At 37.9% G+C, this 18632-nt stretch overlaps 1 protein-coding gene across 6 annotated transcripts in view; it reads left to right on the top strand.

Annotated features, from left to right (window-relative positions):
- LOC131240933 (probable leucine-rich repeat receptor-like serine/threonine-protein kinase At3g14840) overlaps positions 1 to 17301 on the top strand; it is a 29805-nt gene extending 12504 nt beyond the window's left edge. For 3 of the 6 annotated variants that reach the window (XM_058239481.1, XM_058239478.1, XM_058239484.1), the window contains 18 exons: positions 4996 to 5067; positions 5163 to 5234; positions 5340 to 5411; positions 5549 to 5620; positions 5706 to 5777; positions 8374 to 8445; positions 8566 to 8631; positions 9394 to 9459; positions 9555 to 9590; positions 9748 to 9794; positions 11582 to 11961; positions 12033 to 12228; positions 12543 to 12689; positions 14795 to 14913; positions 15020 to 15230; positions 15337 to 15574; positions 15787 to 15937; positions 16584 to 17301. In XM_058239481.1, the coding sequence (XP_058095464.1) occupies positions 4996 to 5067; positions 5163 to 5234; positions 5340 to 5411; positions 5549 to 5620; positions 5706 to 5777; positions 8374 to 8445; positions 8566 to 8631; positions 9394 to 9459; positions 9555 to 9590; positions 9748 to 9794; positions 11582 to 11961; positions 12033 to 12228; positions 12543 to 12689; positions 14795 to 14913; positions 15020 to 15230; positions 15337 to 15574; positions 15787 to 15937; positions 16584 to 16973 (2479 nt within the window). In that variant the 3' untranslated portion in view covers positions 16974 to 17301. The remainder of the gene's footprint in view (positions 1 to 4995; positions 5068 to 5162; positions 5235 to 5339; positions 5412 to 5548; positions 5621 to 5705; positions 5778 to 8373; positions 8446 to 8565; positions 8632 to 9393; positions 9460 to 9554; positions 9591 to 9747; positions 9795 to 11581; positions 11962 to 12032; positions 12229 to 12542; positions 12690 to 14794; positions 14914 to 15019; positions 15231 to 15336; positions 15575 to 15786; positions 15938 to 16583) is intronic. The other 3 variants (XM_058239480.1, XM_058239483.1, XM_058239482.1) reach the window with 3 other exon arrangements.
- Positions 17302 to 18632: the final 1331 nt, after the last annotated feature.

The following is an 18632-nucleotide window of genomic DNA, read 5'->3' as shown; positions in this document are numbered from 1 at the left end:
ACCATTTTAGAAAACTTCTATTTTATTTGCATTAGGACTGTTAATTAGGATTTCATTTTATTATTTAAAGCTTTGTAATCTTATTTGAAAGAAAGATTTCAATAAAATATTTTCAAATTTTCTTATTTCTTGTGGATTCGAGAGCTATTACATCTTATGGATTCGAGTCTTACTCACTTGAGGAAGGCAGTGAACTTTCTCTTTATCCTTTCACACCCTTCCTTGCTCATATATATGTGCAATGGAAGATTGTATTCTATATTATGAATGACCTAGATGAATGATTAGACCATCTTTAGTAAAACTAATATGGATAGTCCAATTAAGAATGGGAGCTTTTCTTTTTATCATAGCATGGCTTATCATGGCTCATCATAGCCCATCAAATATGATTTTTCACGTGTTTAACATACCATTATGTGCATGGATGGGACGACTATAAGTGGGATAATGTCCTGATAAATTCTAATTTGGATTTTTTGAAGAAAGTACCCTATTATTTACATCTTGATACCTTTTGAAATTAAGGTTTCATTAAAATATGCCATTAATCTTTTTCTAAATTAATCAATTTTTATTAAAATTGATTGATCAAATTTAAATTAAGCTACCTCATTAATGTAGTTAAAGTATAATTTTTACTAAAATTACAAAAATGCTCACCAATTTATGAGATTACTTAATAAGAATTAAATAAGTTATGCAAAATATCATTAATGAGGTATTATTATATATATATATATATATATATATATATATATATATATATGTAAATCCTAAAAATCAAAAGTTTTGTCTAAGGCAAGTGACCACTGATGGTGCTCTGTGGGCCTCATCATGATGCATGTGTTCTATCCATGCCATTCATCCATCTTTTCCAATCATTTTAGGGCATGAGCCCAAAAATGAGGTAGATCTAAATCTTAGGTGGACCACACCAAAGGAAACAATAGTGAATGAACAACCACCATAAAGAAACTTCCTAGGGCCCACCATAATACACACTATAATGTTTATTTTCCATCCAACATGTTGATTAGGTCACATGGACCTAGATGAATGGAAAACACAAATATTAGCTTGACTCAAAATTTTTGTATCCAAAAAGAAGTTTTTAATGGTGCGCATAGGGCTGTACACGAGCCAAGCTAGCTTGCTTGGCTCGACTCAATCTAGCTCGGCTTGACTCTCGAACGATGACTCGAGGCAAGCTAAGCTTCATAGGATCTAGCTTGTTTTGAAAATGAGCCGAGTTTGAATATAATAGAGCTTGACTCGACTCAACTCGAACTCGGCTCGGCTTGAACCTCGAACTCGAACTCGGCTCGACTCGACTCGAAAAAATATATATATATATATATAATTTAAAAATAAAAAAGTTAAAACTTAAACCATACCCTACCCGTCCGTCCATTTCTTACTATTTCCCTTCCTTAACCAACCCGCCGCACCCCCCCCCTCTCTCAGCGTCTGCTTGACTTATCTTCGCCGTACGGCTTGCACTCGGTCACTCGCCCGAGCTCTCTGTCTCTCTCAGCACCAATAACAAGGTACCTCTATGGCTCTATCTAATATTAATTACATATATATATATATATATATATATATATATAAAATATTTGATTTGGGGGTTGGGTCGGGTTGCTAGGTTGAGTCAGGTGCAGGTTAGCTGTTGGGTTTGGTTGGGTTAGGAGCAGGCTCAACTCGACTCAAAATAAGCTTGTCCGGACTCGATCTACTAGCTATCCTCGAGCTCTACTCGAAAGGTTTGACAAACAAGCCAAGCTCCAATTGTAAGCTCGAGGCCGACCTCGAGCTCGAACTCGAGGAAAGGAAGGATAAGTCAAGCCAAGCTTGGCCCACCTTGACTCGACTTGGCTCAATGTACAACCCTAGGTGGGCATTCCATCACCACTATTTCCTATAGTGTGGTCCACCTGACATTTGGATCTGCCTCAATTTTGGCATCATGTTGCAAAATGAGCAGGAGAAACGGATGGACACTACATGCATCAAGGTGGTACCTACGGTCAGAGAGGGAGATGGAGATGTTGAGAGATAGAGAGATGCGTGAAAGAGAACATAGCAGGGAGAAAGAGAAAACACGGCGGAAGCAAGCGCTACTAGTCGGTGCTCCATGGGCCCACCATGTTGTATGTATTTAATCCATGGCGTCCTTCCATTTTTCCATATCATTTCAGGGCTTGACTCAAAAAATGAGCCATATCCAAATCTCAGATGGACCACACCGTATTAAACAGGATGATTGAACATTCACCGTTAAAAACTTTTTGTGGGTTACAAAAGTTTTGGATGAAGCTAATATTTGTGTTTTCCCCTTCATCCAGGTCCACGTGTCCTTATCAATTGTTTGGATGGCAAATAAACATTATGACAGGCCCTAATAAGTTTTTAATATTAGGCCCCCTAAAAAGGTTCCAGGAAAACGGATAGACAGCGTGGATGTACATACTTACCTCTAGGTGGCACGGCCAGTGCCGCACCGTTTTCAGTGAGACCGGGTGAGAAAGAAAGCGGATTGCATACGAACCTCGATTGGACAATAATTTGTCCGACCAAGGCTCCACCGTGATGCATCTCTTTATTCACGTCGTCCATCTATTTTCTTTGATTATTTTAAGATATGAGGCCAAAAAATGAAGCAGATCCAACGCTAAAGTGGACCACACCAGAGATTACTCTTGCATTTTTGCATCTTATGTTTAATGCTTTGTGCATTCAACGCAACCAAGCTACCTATTTGGTGTGGTCCACTTGAGCATTGGATATGCTTCATTTTTTTGGGCTCATACCTTAAAATGATCTGAGAAAATGAATGGACGGCGTGGATAAACAGATACATTAGGTGGACCCCACAGGAGCTCTGGTCGGGCGGCTTATTGTACGATCAGGGTTCCGACGTAATCCGCTTACGGCCAGAAAGCCTTTTAACCTATGGTAGCTTTTAACCTGACACCGATTGCATACGGTGCTCTTTGGGCCAACAAGATTAATGTATTTTATCCATCGTAGTCCATCCATTTTCCTAGGTAATCTTATGGCATGAGCCCAAGAAATGAAGCAGATCTAAATCTAAAGTGGACCACACCATAGGAAACAGTGGTGATTGAACACCCACCATTCAAAATTTCTTGGGGCCACGAAAGTTTTGGATGAAGCTCATATCTGTGTTTTCCCTTTATCTAGGTCCGTGGGACGTAATCAACAGGTTGGATGGAAGATAAACATTATGCTGGCCTGAGATTTGGATCTACTTCATTTTTTCGCACATGTCTCAAAATGGTCTGGAAAAATGGATGGACATGGTAGATAAAACACATACATCATGGTGGGCCCATAGAGCACGCACAAGTAGCCATGTTGTAAGAGAATGCTCCTGAATTTATTTTTTAAAATTATTTTAAGGAAATTTTTTGATAATAATACCTTATCAATGATATTTATATGTTATACGGGCTTTTGTCAATAACTTGATTAATGAGGTAGCTTAATGAAAACTAAATTTAAGAAGTTACCGGGATGTAAAAATCATATTAATGAGATACTAATTTGTAAAGTTCCCATTCTAATTTTACGTGTCTATCTAGTTTATTTTGGAATAAATGTATACAAATCAATTCACATCTGGAAACAGAGTTCCAGGTCCACTGGACAAAAGAACTCTGATTCCAGAAACAGGGTTTAGTTTAACCAAACAGCAAAACTGTGATCTCAGAACTTCCAAGGAAGTTATAGCTTCAGGATCAGATCAATTCCAAGAACAACCTTTAGGCCAGTTTAGGACGCAGGATTAAAGGGTGATGAATTGCATTAGGTGGAATTAACATCATTATTGCATAACAGTTATATGTACAGAAATACTACAAGTATTTTGATCTTTCAATCCCACATTTGGGATCAAATTCTTCTTTTTGGAAAAATACTGTATTAAGTGAAACAGTTGTTTGGTGGACAATGGAATCGAAATCAATATACCAGATTTCACAACTGATGTCAGTTTCCTGTATGCATATGCAACTCAATTGTCATTTGTAACCATCACATATGGATAGACGGCATGGATAAAACACATGCATCAACGTGGGGCCTACAGATGCAATGGATCTTGAAATCCATCAGAAATCGAGAAATCCCACCTTATTTCCTGCTAGGACCGGATGATATGATACCTGGATTAATCTAATCCTACCCATTTTTTCCAAAGGCTGGATGGAATTTACATTAGACCAAATGCAAATCCATACCACCTAATCCCACGTTCCAAACGAGCCCAATTTGGCATCTTTCGTTTCAATTTTATTATATTTTGATTGTTCAATGAAGTTTTGCGACTACACTGAGAAAAGGTCCAACATAAGGAGAACATGGGACTTTCATTTCGTACTGTGTTTTTCACATTTGAGTATCTTTAGAATCAGCACATTCCGTTGGATTTTTATGTATTTTGGTTATCTGGAGTTCATTTTATGATTGCATTGTGCAAAGGTTTTACAAAGAGAACGTGAGACCCATCTTTATACGTGTTTTCAGTTTCTGGGTCTTCTCAGATTTGCATATTTCTTTAGAATTCACTCGTATTCTGGTCATGTAATGCAATGCACGGTTTCTGTTACTGCATCGTTGGAATGTCTTACATAGAGAGCACAAAGGCCTCTGTTTATGCTTTATTAATTTAGGGCCTTTGTGTGAATTTCCATATTCTTTAGAATTTTTGCTGATTTTGATAGTTCTCTGCTTGATTTTTACGATTTTGTTTCAGAAACATTTTATATAGAGAATGGAAGACCTTTCTTTCTTCTTGCCTATTTTGACCTTCTTGGTCCTTTTAGGATTGGCATCTTTCTTCAGAACATTGGAATATTGTGATCAACGCTCTGTTTCTGTGATTGCATTGCAGAAAGGTTTTACACAAGAGATCCTCTTTATAATCTGAGGTTATTCTGATAGTTTAATGCTCTATTTTCACTTTTGCAGTCTAATTTCCTCAAATGAGTTCACAGGACAGCTTCCGGGGACACTTGCTAAGCTCACGAACTTGACGGACTTGTAAGTTTTCCTCTTCATTTGCATTTTTGTTTGTCTACAAAGTTGAGCAATTATTCAAGACTAGAATCACAATTTTTTCTTCTGGCATAATGCAGTAGGATAAGTGATAACAAATTCACTGGAAAGATACCCAATTTCATCCAGAACTGGACAAAACTCACGAAAGTGTAAGCATCCATTCTTCCAATTCCAAGGTTATGAGTTTCTTCGGAGTGGAAGTTCTAAATTTCATTTCTTATTACTTTATTGGGTTCAAATTTCATCAATCACAGAGCAATACAAGCCAGTGGTTTGGAAGGACCTGTTCCCTCTGAGATTTTTCTTTTGGAAAAGATGACTGACATGTAAGAAAAGCCTTCGTAGTTCGTTTTCTTAGTTGCTTCATGTAGCATGGCAATTTGCATTATCATCAATTAAGTAAAAAGTAGTTGAGGGATCTGAATTTGTCGTAACTAGAGCTTCTGGAAATCTTGATATGCAGGAGGATCAGTGACATAAATGGAACAGAATGGCGTTTCCCCCCAGAGAGTAGGATGAAAGAAATGAAGACACTGTGAGTCAAATGCTTATCTGTCTTCTTTATGTGGCTACCATCCCAGTGTTATAGAATTATATACACGTTTGTTTCTATGTTGCAGGATATTGAGGAATTGCAATCTTTCTGGACCAATCCATCCATATATTGGCAACATGACATCTCTCAAAACCTTGTTAGTCCCACCTTTTTCTTCAAAAATTAGATGAAATTGTTCTTTGCCAGATTTTAGGCTTCTTATTTCCACTCTTCGGTGGTTTTTTGGAAGGATTTATTTTCACATTTTAGTTGGTTTATGGGTTATATGGATGGCCTTGCCAATCCACTCTAGTGGAAGGAGAGTTGTTTTTGTCACCGGACGATCTTGAGTTCTGAGTCCCTTGATTGGCACCACTAACCAGTTTCCTTAACTGCAACTTCCCTTCCCAAAAGACAAAAGGGAAAATGCTGGATCCATCCATCCATCCATCCATCAAACCATCAATCTATGCATGCACATAAATACAAACATACATGCATGCGTGCACACAAACACATCCATCCGTCCATCAAACCATCCATCCATCCATTCATCCATGCATTTCATCATATAACCATGCACCCAAAAAAATTTGAAATGATTTTTTTTTTTTTGATAAATAAATATGTGGCAATATTGATACATTGGCGAATTATTGAAATATCGCTGATACACCGGTGATACAAACAACACATGGAATTTACACAATCGAAAATATGAGTGATACATTGGCAATATTGATACATTGGTGATACAAGAGACATTTGGAATTTACACAATCGAAAATATTGACGATACATTGGCAATATTGATACATTGGCGACACTTAGTGATATATCGTCAATACCGAGAATTTCTGATGCTGCCAGTGTTATCAGTATTGCCAAGCTTGAGATACAGATAATATTGGGAATACTTTGAACAATAATCCCAACTAATTGAGGTCGGCTAAAGGATGGATTATCTATACCATATATAAAGAAAATATTTGAGTTGCCGCTTTCCAAAAATATCCTTGCACAAATTTCTCACCATTAACTTTCAGTTCCGTTTAACCTGTGGAGAGTATTCTAAAAGGGGCTTTACTGTAATTTCCTAAAACTGGTTGAAAGCATCTCCCAGTAGATTCATTTTTGAGAAGACATGCTTACTGAATGAACAAATAGGAAATTTTATCTATATATATATATATATTGCCACTTATTCTACATTTGCTGGTCCATTTTTTATTTTCAACAACTCAATGAATTAGACTCTGCAACCCCTGTGCGGACTTAGGAAGTGGTCAGTATCTGTTTCCAAGCGAAGCTTCTGAAAATATCTGCCTTCTCCATGCATGCCATTCATGCTGAGCCTAGACTTCTACCACTGGAAAGTGAGCCAAGTGACGATTTTGCTAGCACATTTTTTATTTCTTGAGTGGCTATCCTCATTGATGGCTAAGCTGCATGGAAAGGTTTTGGACAAACTAACTACTTATCTCTAACTTTTTACTTCTCTATATTTGGTAGTAGTACATTTCGCCAGCAATTTTTCTGTTGTTATTATTGTAAAATTTCGGTATAACTTGGAAATGTATTTTTTCCTCACTATCGACACCCGGTCGATTAAAAGCTTTGGGGACAGAACATAATGATAGGTCCATTTTCACGTTTCAGCTGGTTAATGGTTTATAAGATGACTTTGCCTAGGGGAAAGAAAGCTGGTTTTTTTTTTGCCTGGTAATCTTGAGTTCTGAGTCCCTTGATTGGCACCACTGACTGGTTTCCTTAACTGCAACTTCCCTTCCCAAAAGAAACAAGACAAAGGATGGATTATCTCATCATCATCTAAGTCTTATCCCAACTAATTGGGGTCGGCTAAAGGTTGGATTATCTATACCATATATAAAGAAATACTTGAGTCGCTGCTTTCCAAAATTGTCAATATACAAATTTCCCACTATTAACTTTCAGCTTCGTTTAACCTGTGGACAGTATTCTAAAAAGGAATTTACAATGGTTTCCTAAAACAGGTGGAAAGCATCTACCAGTAGATTCATTCTTGAGAAGACACATTTACTGAATGAACAAATGGGAAATAAACAAATTTGAGTCTTGCCACTTATTCTACATTTGTTGGTCCATTTTTATTCTTTTGTAACTTAATGAATTGGACTCTGCAACCTTTGAGTGGACTTAGGAATTGGTCCCTTCTGTATCTGTTTCCAAGCGCAACTTCTGAAAATATCTGCCTTCTCCATGTGTGCCATTCATGGTGATCCTAGCCTTCTACTGCTGGAAAGTGAGCCAATAATACGTGGTGGTGCTTTTTTCCTAACACATCTTTTATTTCACGAGTGGCTATCCTCATTGACAGCTTTAAGCTGCATGGAAAGGTTTCGCACATGTGATTACTTATGTCTTAGCTATTTCTCTGATTATTATTATTATTATTATTATTTTTTAAGTGTATGTCTTTGTTCATTTCAAAAAGTTACCACCTATACAACTGGGAACCCCTTTACATAAAACAGGGGGCCCAACATGGAAAACGTCAAAAATAACTACACAATGGCACCACCGGGGATCACACCATTTCTCTGAATTTGTTAGTAGTACATTTCACCAACAATTTGTTTCAGTTGTTCTTATAGTAAAATTCGGTATAGTTGGAAATGCATTTTTTCCTTGCCATCAGCACCACAATCAATTCAAAGCTTTAGTGCTGGAGCATAATGACATGTTCATTGTCTTGTGATTTTTCTTGGCAGAGACCTTAGCTATAACAAATTATCGGGACCGATTCCACCCACCTTTGATAACCTGGCAAAAACTCAATTCATGTAAGCAACCATGTTTCTCAAAATATTTTTTACTACTGCAGATCTCTATGATAAGTGTTACGGTGCTATTAGAAAAAAACTGTTTAATGACAACATGTTTCCAATGTGGCTTTTGATTAGGTATTTGACTAGCAACTTGCTAACGGGCGATGTGCCAGATTGGATGCTGAAGAAAGGAAAAAACATGTACATTTCTCTTCCTGCACTCTTGACATTGGTTTCCATTCAATTAATCTATTGGGATTTGACATTTGCATGGCATTAGCTATCAGACGTAATAACATGGCATTAGCTATCAGACGTAATAATCAACTCCTAACTTGTCCCCAATCTTTCTTAATGCATCCTGTATCCTTCTGGCTAATTCTGATGCTACTTTTTTGTCTTTAATATTCTTGAAAACTAACTTCTGTAGATCATCTTCGACAGATGTTTCAGACATGCCAGGGAATTGCTATGAAAGGCAAACTAGGGTGTGTTTGGTTGTATCGCCAAATTTAATTTCCATAAAGTGGGACTTAAATTGGAACTTGGAAAGAATGGAACTGCAATTTGAGGGCTACTTCCTCATTATGAATACTAGGAGACATCTGCAATTTTCTGCATTTCCTCTTGATTAAACTGAATATTCACAATTGCTCAACTAACAGAGTTTTATTAGTGAGATAAATAGTAGCAGAAAATCCTTCCATAAATATATATATATATATATATATATATATATATATATGGATTTGAGCTACATGGAGACGTACAAAAGATAAAACCTCTTAATCATGCCAAAGGAAACATGCGGAACCTAATCTTGATCAATACAAGAAAGGTGGATTTTATGATGAATGTTCACTGGAAAAAGAAAATGCATGATTTTGGCTTAGTATCAGATTATTGCTTTCAGCTTATCACAGCATACAGTTTCTCATATTGTAATCTAATGTTGGATTGCAGTGATCTTTCTTACAATAATTTCACAGTGGGAGGCCTTGCACCACGTGAATGTCTACAAAGAAATGTGTAAGAATGCTTATGTAATTATGGCTTCTTTACTGTCTGTCTTCTCGTGATTTCTTATATTCTGCAGCTGAAATTTTCTCTTTGTATTTCATCAGCAACTTATTCGGGACCTCGTCAATGCTGAACAATTCGTAAGCTTCTGATGTTCTTATTTTAAAATTGCAAAATGAGTTGTTAGAGATGGTCATCCGTTTTGCTGCCGCCGCTGCTTCTGTTCATCTTAAAATTATGTAAAACACCTTTGAATATAATCTTATAATGCTTACTCTTGACCTCATATTGATCTAGGAGTGGAGTTGTTCCGTGCTTGAAGAACTTCGCTTGTCCCAAAAGAGGTATATAATTATGGGAGTACAACACAAGTACCTTGAAATTTGTATTTTGTTCACATTATCAGTCTTTGGTGTTTCTCTTTGATGTTTTCTTATTTCCAAATTATGCAACTTCTGTCATCTGTGACTGGATCACCAACATGAATGGATTGATTTATAGAAATGCAAGATGAGATGATTAAGGGAAGATTTGATAAAAAGAATCCGGAAAGATGAAAAAAATTGGTGAAATACATGACGATGGAAATTCGCAGTAATTTCTTCACTTCTTGGAAGATGTTAGTTCCATTTTTTTTTTCACACACACACCCCCACACCCCCACATACTCATGCCATAGTGGGATTTCACCACTGATGGATACTCGAACCCTTGACCGGGTGTTGAAACTCCTGAGAATCTACCACCGGAGCAAGAGTAAGGATCCTAGTTCCATTTAAAACAACCAAAAAAAGAAGAAGAAAAATAAAAAAAACTGTCTGGATTTTGTGCATACTTCATTTGAAGTGGCTCCTAATGCAGGGGCATTTTCACTCCGGGCTCGAGTGGGGTGGCTTGTGTGAAGCCGAGGCAGACTCGGGGTGGGCAGCTTGTGTGAAGTGGGTGGCTCATGTGAGGCGAGGGATTCGGCCGAGCACCTGACCTGGGCTATGAGATAAAGAAATTGATTCACCACGCTCTATCAGTTCAAGCTTTTAGAGCAAGTGGTTAGTTGTGTCTTGTGTCAAAAGTGGTATTAGAGTAGGAGGTCCCAAGCTCAAGTGGGGTGGCCTGTGTGAATAGGGGCACAATCGGGGTGGGCAACCCATGAGAGGCGAGACCCATGTGGAGTGGGACCCATGAGGGGGGTTCGACCGTGGCCTGTGTGAAGCAAGGGCCCACGATGGGGGTTCAGCCGAGGGCCTGACCTGAGCTATGAGATAAAGGGCATGATTTGCCACGTTCTATCAGTTTGAGCTTTTAGATCAAGTAGTTAGTTGTCCTGCGTCAACTACTTTATGCAAGAAGGTTTGTTGGCTTGGATCTGGATCCATTTAAACATATCTAAATTTGAAATTTCATTACAAAAAACACAGAAAATGTTACCAAAAAAAAAGTGAGGGAGGACAAAGTGGTAGAATTCCAACACATCTTCTGGATATGCTAAGTAGAGCTCCACAGCTCATCCTAATTCGAATTTTCATCCTAATATCATTCAACAACTCATCCTAACCAACCTATGTAATATTCTATTACATTGTGGGAGTTTTGTGGCTGGTCCCATCCCTGGAAAAAGGAGGGTTGCGTCAGGTTGGCAGCCGGTGTCAAACTTATGCATAAGATCCATCATGAATCAGAACATTATCGATTCATGTAGCCGGCCCCAATTAATTGGGATAAGGCTTAGATGATGATGATGATGATGATGATGATGATGATGATGAAAAGAGGATATAAAAGAATGTAACTAAAATGATTTCAAATGTAGAAAACCCATCTAGTACCCATCTAGGACCAACCCAATGGATGGATTGCCTGGAAGTTATACTACTTTCATGAGTTTAATAAATTCAAGGTTGCTGACGTCTGCCCTAATTAGAGATTTTCACTACAATTCTGAGAATTTGTTAAACTTCTCTTCAGAAATAAAATGCAGGCAAGAAACTAGCAACTTTAAACGAAAATAAAACTATGTATACATTATCAGGCATTTTTATAATTAAATATTGAACTAAACCTGGTTAGGCTGTTATAGAAGCCTAATTGAAATAGCTAGCTTTGCTGTTTTTTCTTGATAGCATTGGCATTGCAGGTCGATTTTCACTGCATATAAACTGTGGAGGAACGCAAGCTACCAACGGGAGCATCACATATGCAGCAGATCAAGACAATGGTGGCCCTTCGAATTTTTTTACAAGTTATAGTGACTACTGGGCATTTAGCAGCACGGGGAACTTCTTGGACGACGATGATGACAGAGACAACTACAAAGCATCAAATATATCCGCACTTTCATTTCCCAACTCAGCATTGTACACGACGGCCCGGCTCTCTCCTCTTTCCCTCACTTATTATGGACTATGTCTTATAAACGAGAACTACACTGTGAACCTTCACTTTGCAGAAATAAAGTTCACAGCTGGCAATAATTATGGCAGCCTCGGAAAGCGCATATTTGATGTTTATATTCAGGTAGGTAATCACATTATTTGAGATACTTTGATGATGAAAACATTGGGTCGAGCTAAATTTGTTTATTGCAGGGGAAATTGGTTTTGAAGGATTTCAATATCGAAGATGCAGCTGGTGGGCCTAATAAACCCACTGTGAGGTCCTTTCCTGCAGTTGTGACAACCAACACCTTGGAGATCCGTTTCTATTGGGCTGGAAAAGGCACTACATGCATCCCAGAAAGAGGAATCTATGGTCCTCTCATATCAGCTATTTCTGTTAATCCTAGTATGCTTCTCTTCTTTGTCCTCATGACTCTGTCTTGTTTTTTTTTTTTTTTTTTAGTTGGTAAAATCTGTATCACTCGAGTTATGCAAGTGTATTCAATTGTGTATTTTGGTTTACCACTGTGCTATTGAGTGAATATGGGTTCAGCTATTTTTTATTCTTTCTCCATCGTCATTGTCGTTGACGTCGTCATCATCATCATCCTCCTCGTCCTTGTTGTCGCTGTCGTTGTCATCATCATCATCATCTTTACATAAATTACTTTGGTCATAGCATCCATTAAGCCTGGTTGTTCAATATTTTTCTGCATGCAGATTTTGTACCTCCTTCAGAAGGTGGCAAAAAGATATCTGCTGGTGCTGTGGCTGGCATTATAATTTCTGCTTTGTTTCTTACTTTCTTGATTCTTGGTATTCTTTGGTGGAAAGGCTGCCTGAGACAAAAAGACACCATGGACCAAGGTAAGAACAATTTAATTGCACAGTCCTAACTCATCATCATCATAGCCTTGTCCTAAAAAAACGTATGTCAACCATGTAAACAAAGAAAAGGAAAAATAAAAACAGGCACATACTATTCTGTTCTGCTTTACCTTGATTGCTTACAATGAATAAACGCCAATTGTTAAAGGAGGTAGGTGTTTTTGTCTCTCTTTTAAGAAAAATAGAAACCATCTCCTTTGACACCAATAAGTAGGAAATTTTTTGGAAAGATCTCCACTTCACCTCTTCCACTTTGAGCACTCATTTACAATGATCAACTCTAGTTTTGATCCCTTTCACATGATTTATTTTTAGTAGTGTTTGATTTTATTTTCTATGAAACAATAAGCGTGCACAAACATGTAAATTAGTACATTTATCCAGGAATGCAGGAGGAATTCCTAAATCAGAATATAATTTTTAGTGTCAAACTATTTGTAATCTAGTGTTTGAATTAATCAAAAGCGAGGGTTCTGGCATTCCTTGGGAAAGGATCATTGTCATCATCCATGGGAAAAAGGGTTATTTCAGTCAAATAGGTGATAAGATGAGGAAAGTAGACTTAGATGGTTTGGTCATGTTCAATGGAGACCAAGAACTGCATTGGTTAGAAGGTGTGAGTTGGTACAAGTTGAAGACTCTAAAAGGGCAAGGGGAAAACCCTAAAGGACCTGGGTGGAGGTACTCATAAAAGAGTTGATGACCTATGGTCTAATTGAAGTTATGGCCGTTGGGATATGGAAAAGGATTCATGTAGCCAACCCTAATTAGTTGGGATCAATGTTTTCAATATTGGTATCGATGGATGTATCGCACCCTTGGGATATGGAAACATATTGGTTATTGCATAGGAAATATTGGATGTATCGTGCAATATTTCATTGTTTTTGGGAAACATTAGGAAATTGGTTGAATTTTTCACTGAAACATCAGGAAATGTTTAGAAAGACATCAATACACACTTGGAAATTGAAAAGATCACAAAAAACAAGTGCACGTAATAAGTTTCTTTTGTATAATGTCCACTATCCGTTGTTTGACAGAAGTGATGTAACTATATTGAAAATAAATTCGTATCATTTATAAATTCAAGAAATGGATTAGCAGTGGAAGATTTGACAAAAAATCAGATTTTGTTACATTTTTTCTTTCGAATTATTTTATTTTATTTTATTGAAAACCCAAGTGTTGCTGTTGTATCACAAACATTGGTTGGGATAAGGCTTAGATGATGATGATGATGTGGCATAATGGTTGTACCCGAGCAAAATGATCTTCCTATTTTATTTTCTTTTGGTTCTCAACATTTCTTCGTCAACCCTCATCACAGCCCTCTCAAAGCTATTTGGGTCGGCTTTACTTCCTGTTTCCCTATAAATTGAAAATAGAAATTCTTATTATTGTTTGGTGAAGGTTTGACAATTGGCTGCCTTCCTGACATCAGGTAAACAACTTAAGATTAAGTAATAAAAAATGAACAACCAAGGTAGTTGATGTCATTCTGTACACCTTCATCATAGACAAATCATATCAAAACTTTAATATGTGAATCAAAGATTAGGAGAAACTATTTCAGAATGAGCATAAATCACAATCCCGAGAAGTACGTAGTACCTAGAGACAATCAAAAAAAAAAAAAGGCATGCAGAACCATGCTGGAGTGAAATGAACTGGAACTCTCCATTCCAAATGCCGTACAATGAGCAGGAAACTGCTTGGGCTGCATGATTAATAAATGCACTAATGAAATGGCAGAACGTGATCCATACTCTATTCATGATCAGGGACATTCTCCAGAACCTAGTGGTTTAACCACATTTACCATATGGAAGGATTTATGTGACAATTGAAAAGTTCAGTCGTTGTTAATTGGTTCACATTGTCTGGTATAAAGACTAGCCTGATTGGTTTGCAACAGCTCTTTGTTATTCTAAATTGTAAATCTTTCATGTCATTGATGTTTACCTGTCAAGTGCTGGACATCATGCTTGTAGGGTAGACGAATCAAGAATATAACGCAAGAAAAAGAAAATACCAACCTTTTAAACTACAATCTCTTATCTCTAAGTTTCCTTCTTGGACAGAACTTAGAGGTCTAGATCTACAAACTGGTTCCTTTACCTTAAGACAAATTAAAGCTGCCACTAACAACTTCGATCCTGCAAACAAGATTGGTGAAGGTGGTTTTGGACCTGTTTACAAGGTATTCTATATACACACCAGCTATCTCGATCCATTGCATTCAAACTGAATGTAGGCATCATTTTCTTCATCAAGGTCATTTAGAGAACTTTATTACCCTAATGCAGGGCCTACTATCAGATGGTACGATAATTGCAGTGAAGCAGCTTTCTTCTAAATCAAAGCAAGGGAACCGTGAGTTTGTGAATGAGATAGGCATGATTTCTGCTTTGCAACACCCACATCTTGTAAAGCTCTATGGATGCTGTATCGAAGGAAATCAGTTATTGCTCATATACGAGTATATGGAAAATAACAGTCTTGCCCGTGCTCTGTTTGGTATGATTTGCTTCACCACCTTTTATCATTGGTGTCATGATTTGCATGCTCTGTGTGAATATAGTGCATAAAAGTATGTCTGATTTTGTTTTTTGGATATGTATAGGCCCGGAAGAATGTCAACTGAATTTGGATTGGCCAACAAGGCATAAGATATGTGTTGGGATCGCTAGAGGTTTGGCATATCTCCATGAAGAATCAAGATTGAAAATTGTTCACAGAGACATCAAAGGTACCAATGTACTGTTGGATAAGGATCTCAATCCGAAGATATCTGACTTTGGTTTGGCGAAGCTTGATGAAGAGGAGAACACTCACATCAGTACTCGAATAGCTGGAACCTTGTGAGTGGACATAGTCTATCTTTATTCACACTGTTTTGATCATTTCTAGTTAATTTAAATTGTACTTTCATACTTTGGATAATTATCTTTTCTTCTTGGTGTAAACCAACAACAATATCAGCATTTTGGTAAGCTGCTGCTTTTTTTCCTTTTTTTTTTGAGTTAGCTTGTTAGTACACACATGTAATTCAATAATAATTGCTGTTTTGCAGAGGTTACATGGCCCCAGAATATGCAATGCGGGGTTACCTGACCGACAAAGCAGACGTTTACAGCTTTGGAGTTGTCGCTTTGGAAATCGTCAGTGGGAAGAGCAACATCAGTTACAAGGCAAAGGAGGAATGTGTTTATCTTCTCGATTGGGTAATTTGAAAGATAGTTTTAAAATGTGAAAACATGGCTTTTGATATCCAGCTGGGTCAAGTTGACTCGAAGACTCGATTCAAGTCGACTCAATATTTAATCATTAATTTGGCAATTTAATTACACTATAATAGAGGTTTAGAATAGTATGGATATAGAAATATGCAGTTTAGGACACAAAAGAAGTTTATGGTGAGCTGGCAAATGCTGTTTGACAGCTTAGTTGAGTTGGTGGGATTGAATTGCTCCACCAGCAATTTTCTCTGTTTTGTTTTGTTTTGTTTTGTTTTTTAATTAGAAGTCTCAAACTCAGGCGAGTGACTTGATTGAGTCATTTCGAGTCGACCTAGTAGATGAGCCAACTCAACGAGTCTGAACCAAGTCTGAATCCTTTCACTTTTTAGCAAGTTTCATACTGACTCGGCTTGATTTCTAGTCGAGTTGACTGGGCCAAGTTTCGAGTTGAGTTACTTAGTTTTAGAACTATAATGTGAAACTCCATCTTGTTCTTTGAATTCCAGATGTCATTATTTTTTTAAATATAAATTCATGTGATTAAGGTTGATATAACTTTGATTTTATGTATAGCAACCCATGAACACATTCTTCTTTTTCTTGTTTTTTTTTTTTCCTGTCCATGTTGTAGGCATATGTTCTGCAAGAGAGAGGAAAGCTGATGGAGCTAGTTGATCCAAAGTTGGGAACGGATTTCAACATGGAAGAGGCAATGACGATGCTTAATGTGGCAATCTTATGCACTAATTCATCTGCTGTATGCAGGCCCACTATGTCAGCTGTTGTTAGCATGCTTGAGGGTCGAACCATTGCTCAGGACCTGATCTCGGACCCAAATGTCTCCGAAGATGACATGATGTTCAAGGCCATAAGGAGCAAACAACAGCATGAGATCCATAGCCAGAGTGACAGCCAGAGCCAGAGCTTGTTGATGGATGGGCCATGGACTGGCTCTGCTACATCCGCCCCGGATCTCTATCCGATCAATCTGGATTCGCAATATTGGAAGGATAGAGAATAGAAAAGGGTATGTTGTTTTTGGTTCCCGTTTATCTTATAGTCAATAATTTTCTAATTTCCTTGAAACATAGTAAAGAACATGGGTCCACCAACTTGCATAAACATTGTTATATAGTAAAAGTGTGTGTGTATATATATATATAGCATGTAAAAAGTCCTTGATTTGAATGAAGAGAATGAGGAAATGCTTCCTAGTTTTTCCTAGTTTGAAATTTGTTAGAGTTCCATTGCATGGTTTTTGCTACTCTTCTTGAGCCTTGTATTGTTACTTTGCATATGTCTGAGACCTCATGTCCAAATGGTATATTTTGACACAAGACAATTAACCATTTGCTTTAAAAGCTCGAACCGTTAGAGCATGGCAAATCAATCCCTTTATCTCATAGCCCAGGCCCCACATCACTTGGGTTAGGACCTCTGCCGAACCCCCCTCATGGGCCCCAAATCACATAGGTACTACCTCACACGGGCCGCCCACCCCAAGTGTGCCCATACATCTCACAGGAAAGCCCACTCGAACCCAGTGTGAAAATACCCCTATATTACATTTACTGTGAGGTCCACAATTTAGACAGTTTGGACTGAGGATGTACCTTCACGTGTGCAATTTCTGTGTACGTGTGATGGCTTGTCAGGCTAATTTTCCCCCTGTTTTAGGTTATCTGCATTGTATATGTGGCATGTAAATAAGGTGATTAGACTGTTGATTTGGTGATCCAAAACCTGGATGAGCTACAGCCCAGAAGGCAAAAGGATTTTAGTTATAGTAGCCATTCTGAAAGTGATTGGTGATCCACATTCATCGTAATTTTTAGCCTAAGCCAATCCGCATTGTTGGATACCAGATACAACTATGATGATCACATGGTTTGCATTCATTACCACTTTATAGATGGTGGTGATTCTTCAATAATTCCATGTACATGTCACATAACATCAATCCAGACCATACGAGTTGCATGGAGAGTTGTGGGTGGAACCTAGCCTGAAAATATCATTGATGAACAATCCTAACCATCCAATTGATGGCCAACAAATTAATATTAAAGGTAAAATTGTTAGACCCAGACTAGGGTCATGATTCAATAATCCGGACCATTGGTCTGCTGGCCTTCCTGTGGATGGTCCATCTTTGATTCTCCTATACATTAGGATTTGTCCTGTCTTGCTAGATTTTCATCGCATGGTCCATCCATTTTGGCTCACCAGATATATGGTCCATGCACCCTAATTGTACGAACTACATAGTGATACTCGAGTATAGGGTAGATATCCTAGGATCCGAAAGTGCTTCCCATCTTTACTATGTACATGGCGAGGAGTCAATTACATTTTTGCCCATGTAATTACTTACATGCTTAACAAATGGCCAGCTTGGGTGTTAGTCGCCTCAATGGACCACATGGATTTTACCTACGTTCCCACTCTCTTTTCATGTGCGAGTGGCTTGCTTCCACCTCTTTATGTACTTGTGTAGGCTCTGGTGTAGAGCAGGCCGGGGATCTACTCTTGGCACAACTGGATCAAAAGAAGCTTAAATAGAAAGTCCATCGAATCCAGGGCTAGTCTTATCTAGAGCACTATATAAATGGGCCTTAAGCACATTCGGTTCAAATGAATTCATTTCACATAGGGAGAAATTATCATTCGAAGTGTGAAC

This window comes from Magnolia sinica, chromosome 3, assembly GCF_029962835.1.
Source record: "Magnolia sinica isolate HGM2019 chromosome 3, MsV1, whole genome shotgun sequence".
NCBI lineage: Eukaryota > Viridiplantae > Streptophyta > Magnoliopsida > Magnoliales > Magnoliaceae > Magnolia > Magnolia sinica.
This window is presented reverse-complemented; position numbering and strand designations above follow the sequence as displayed.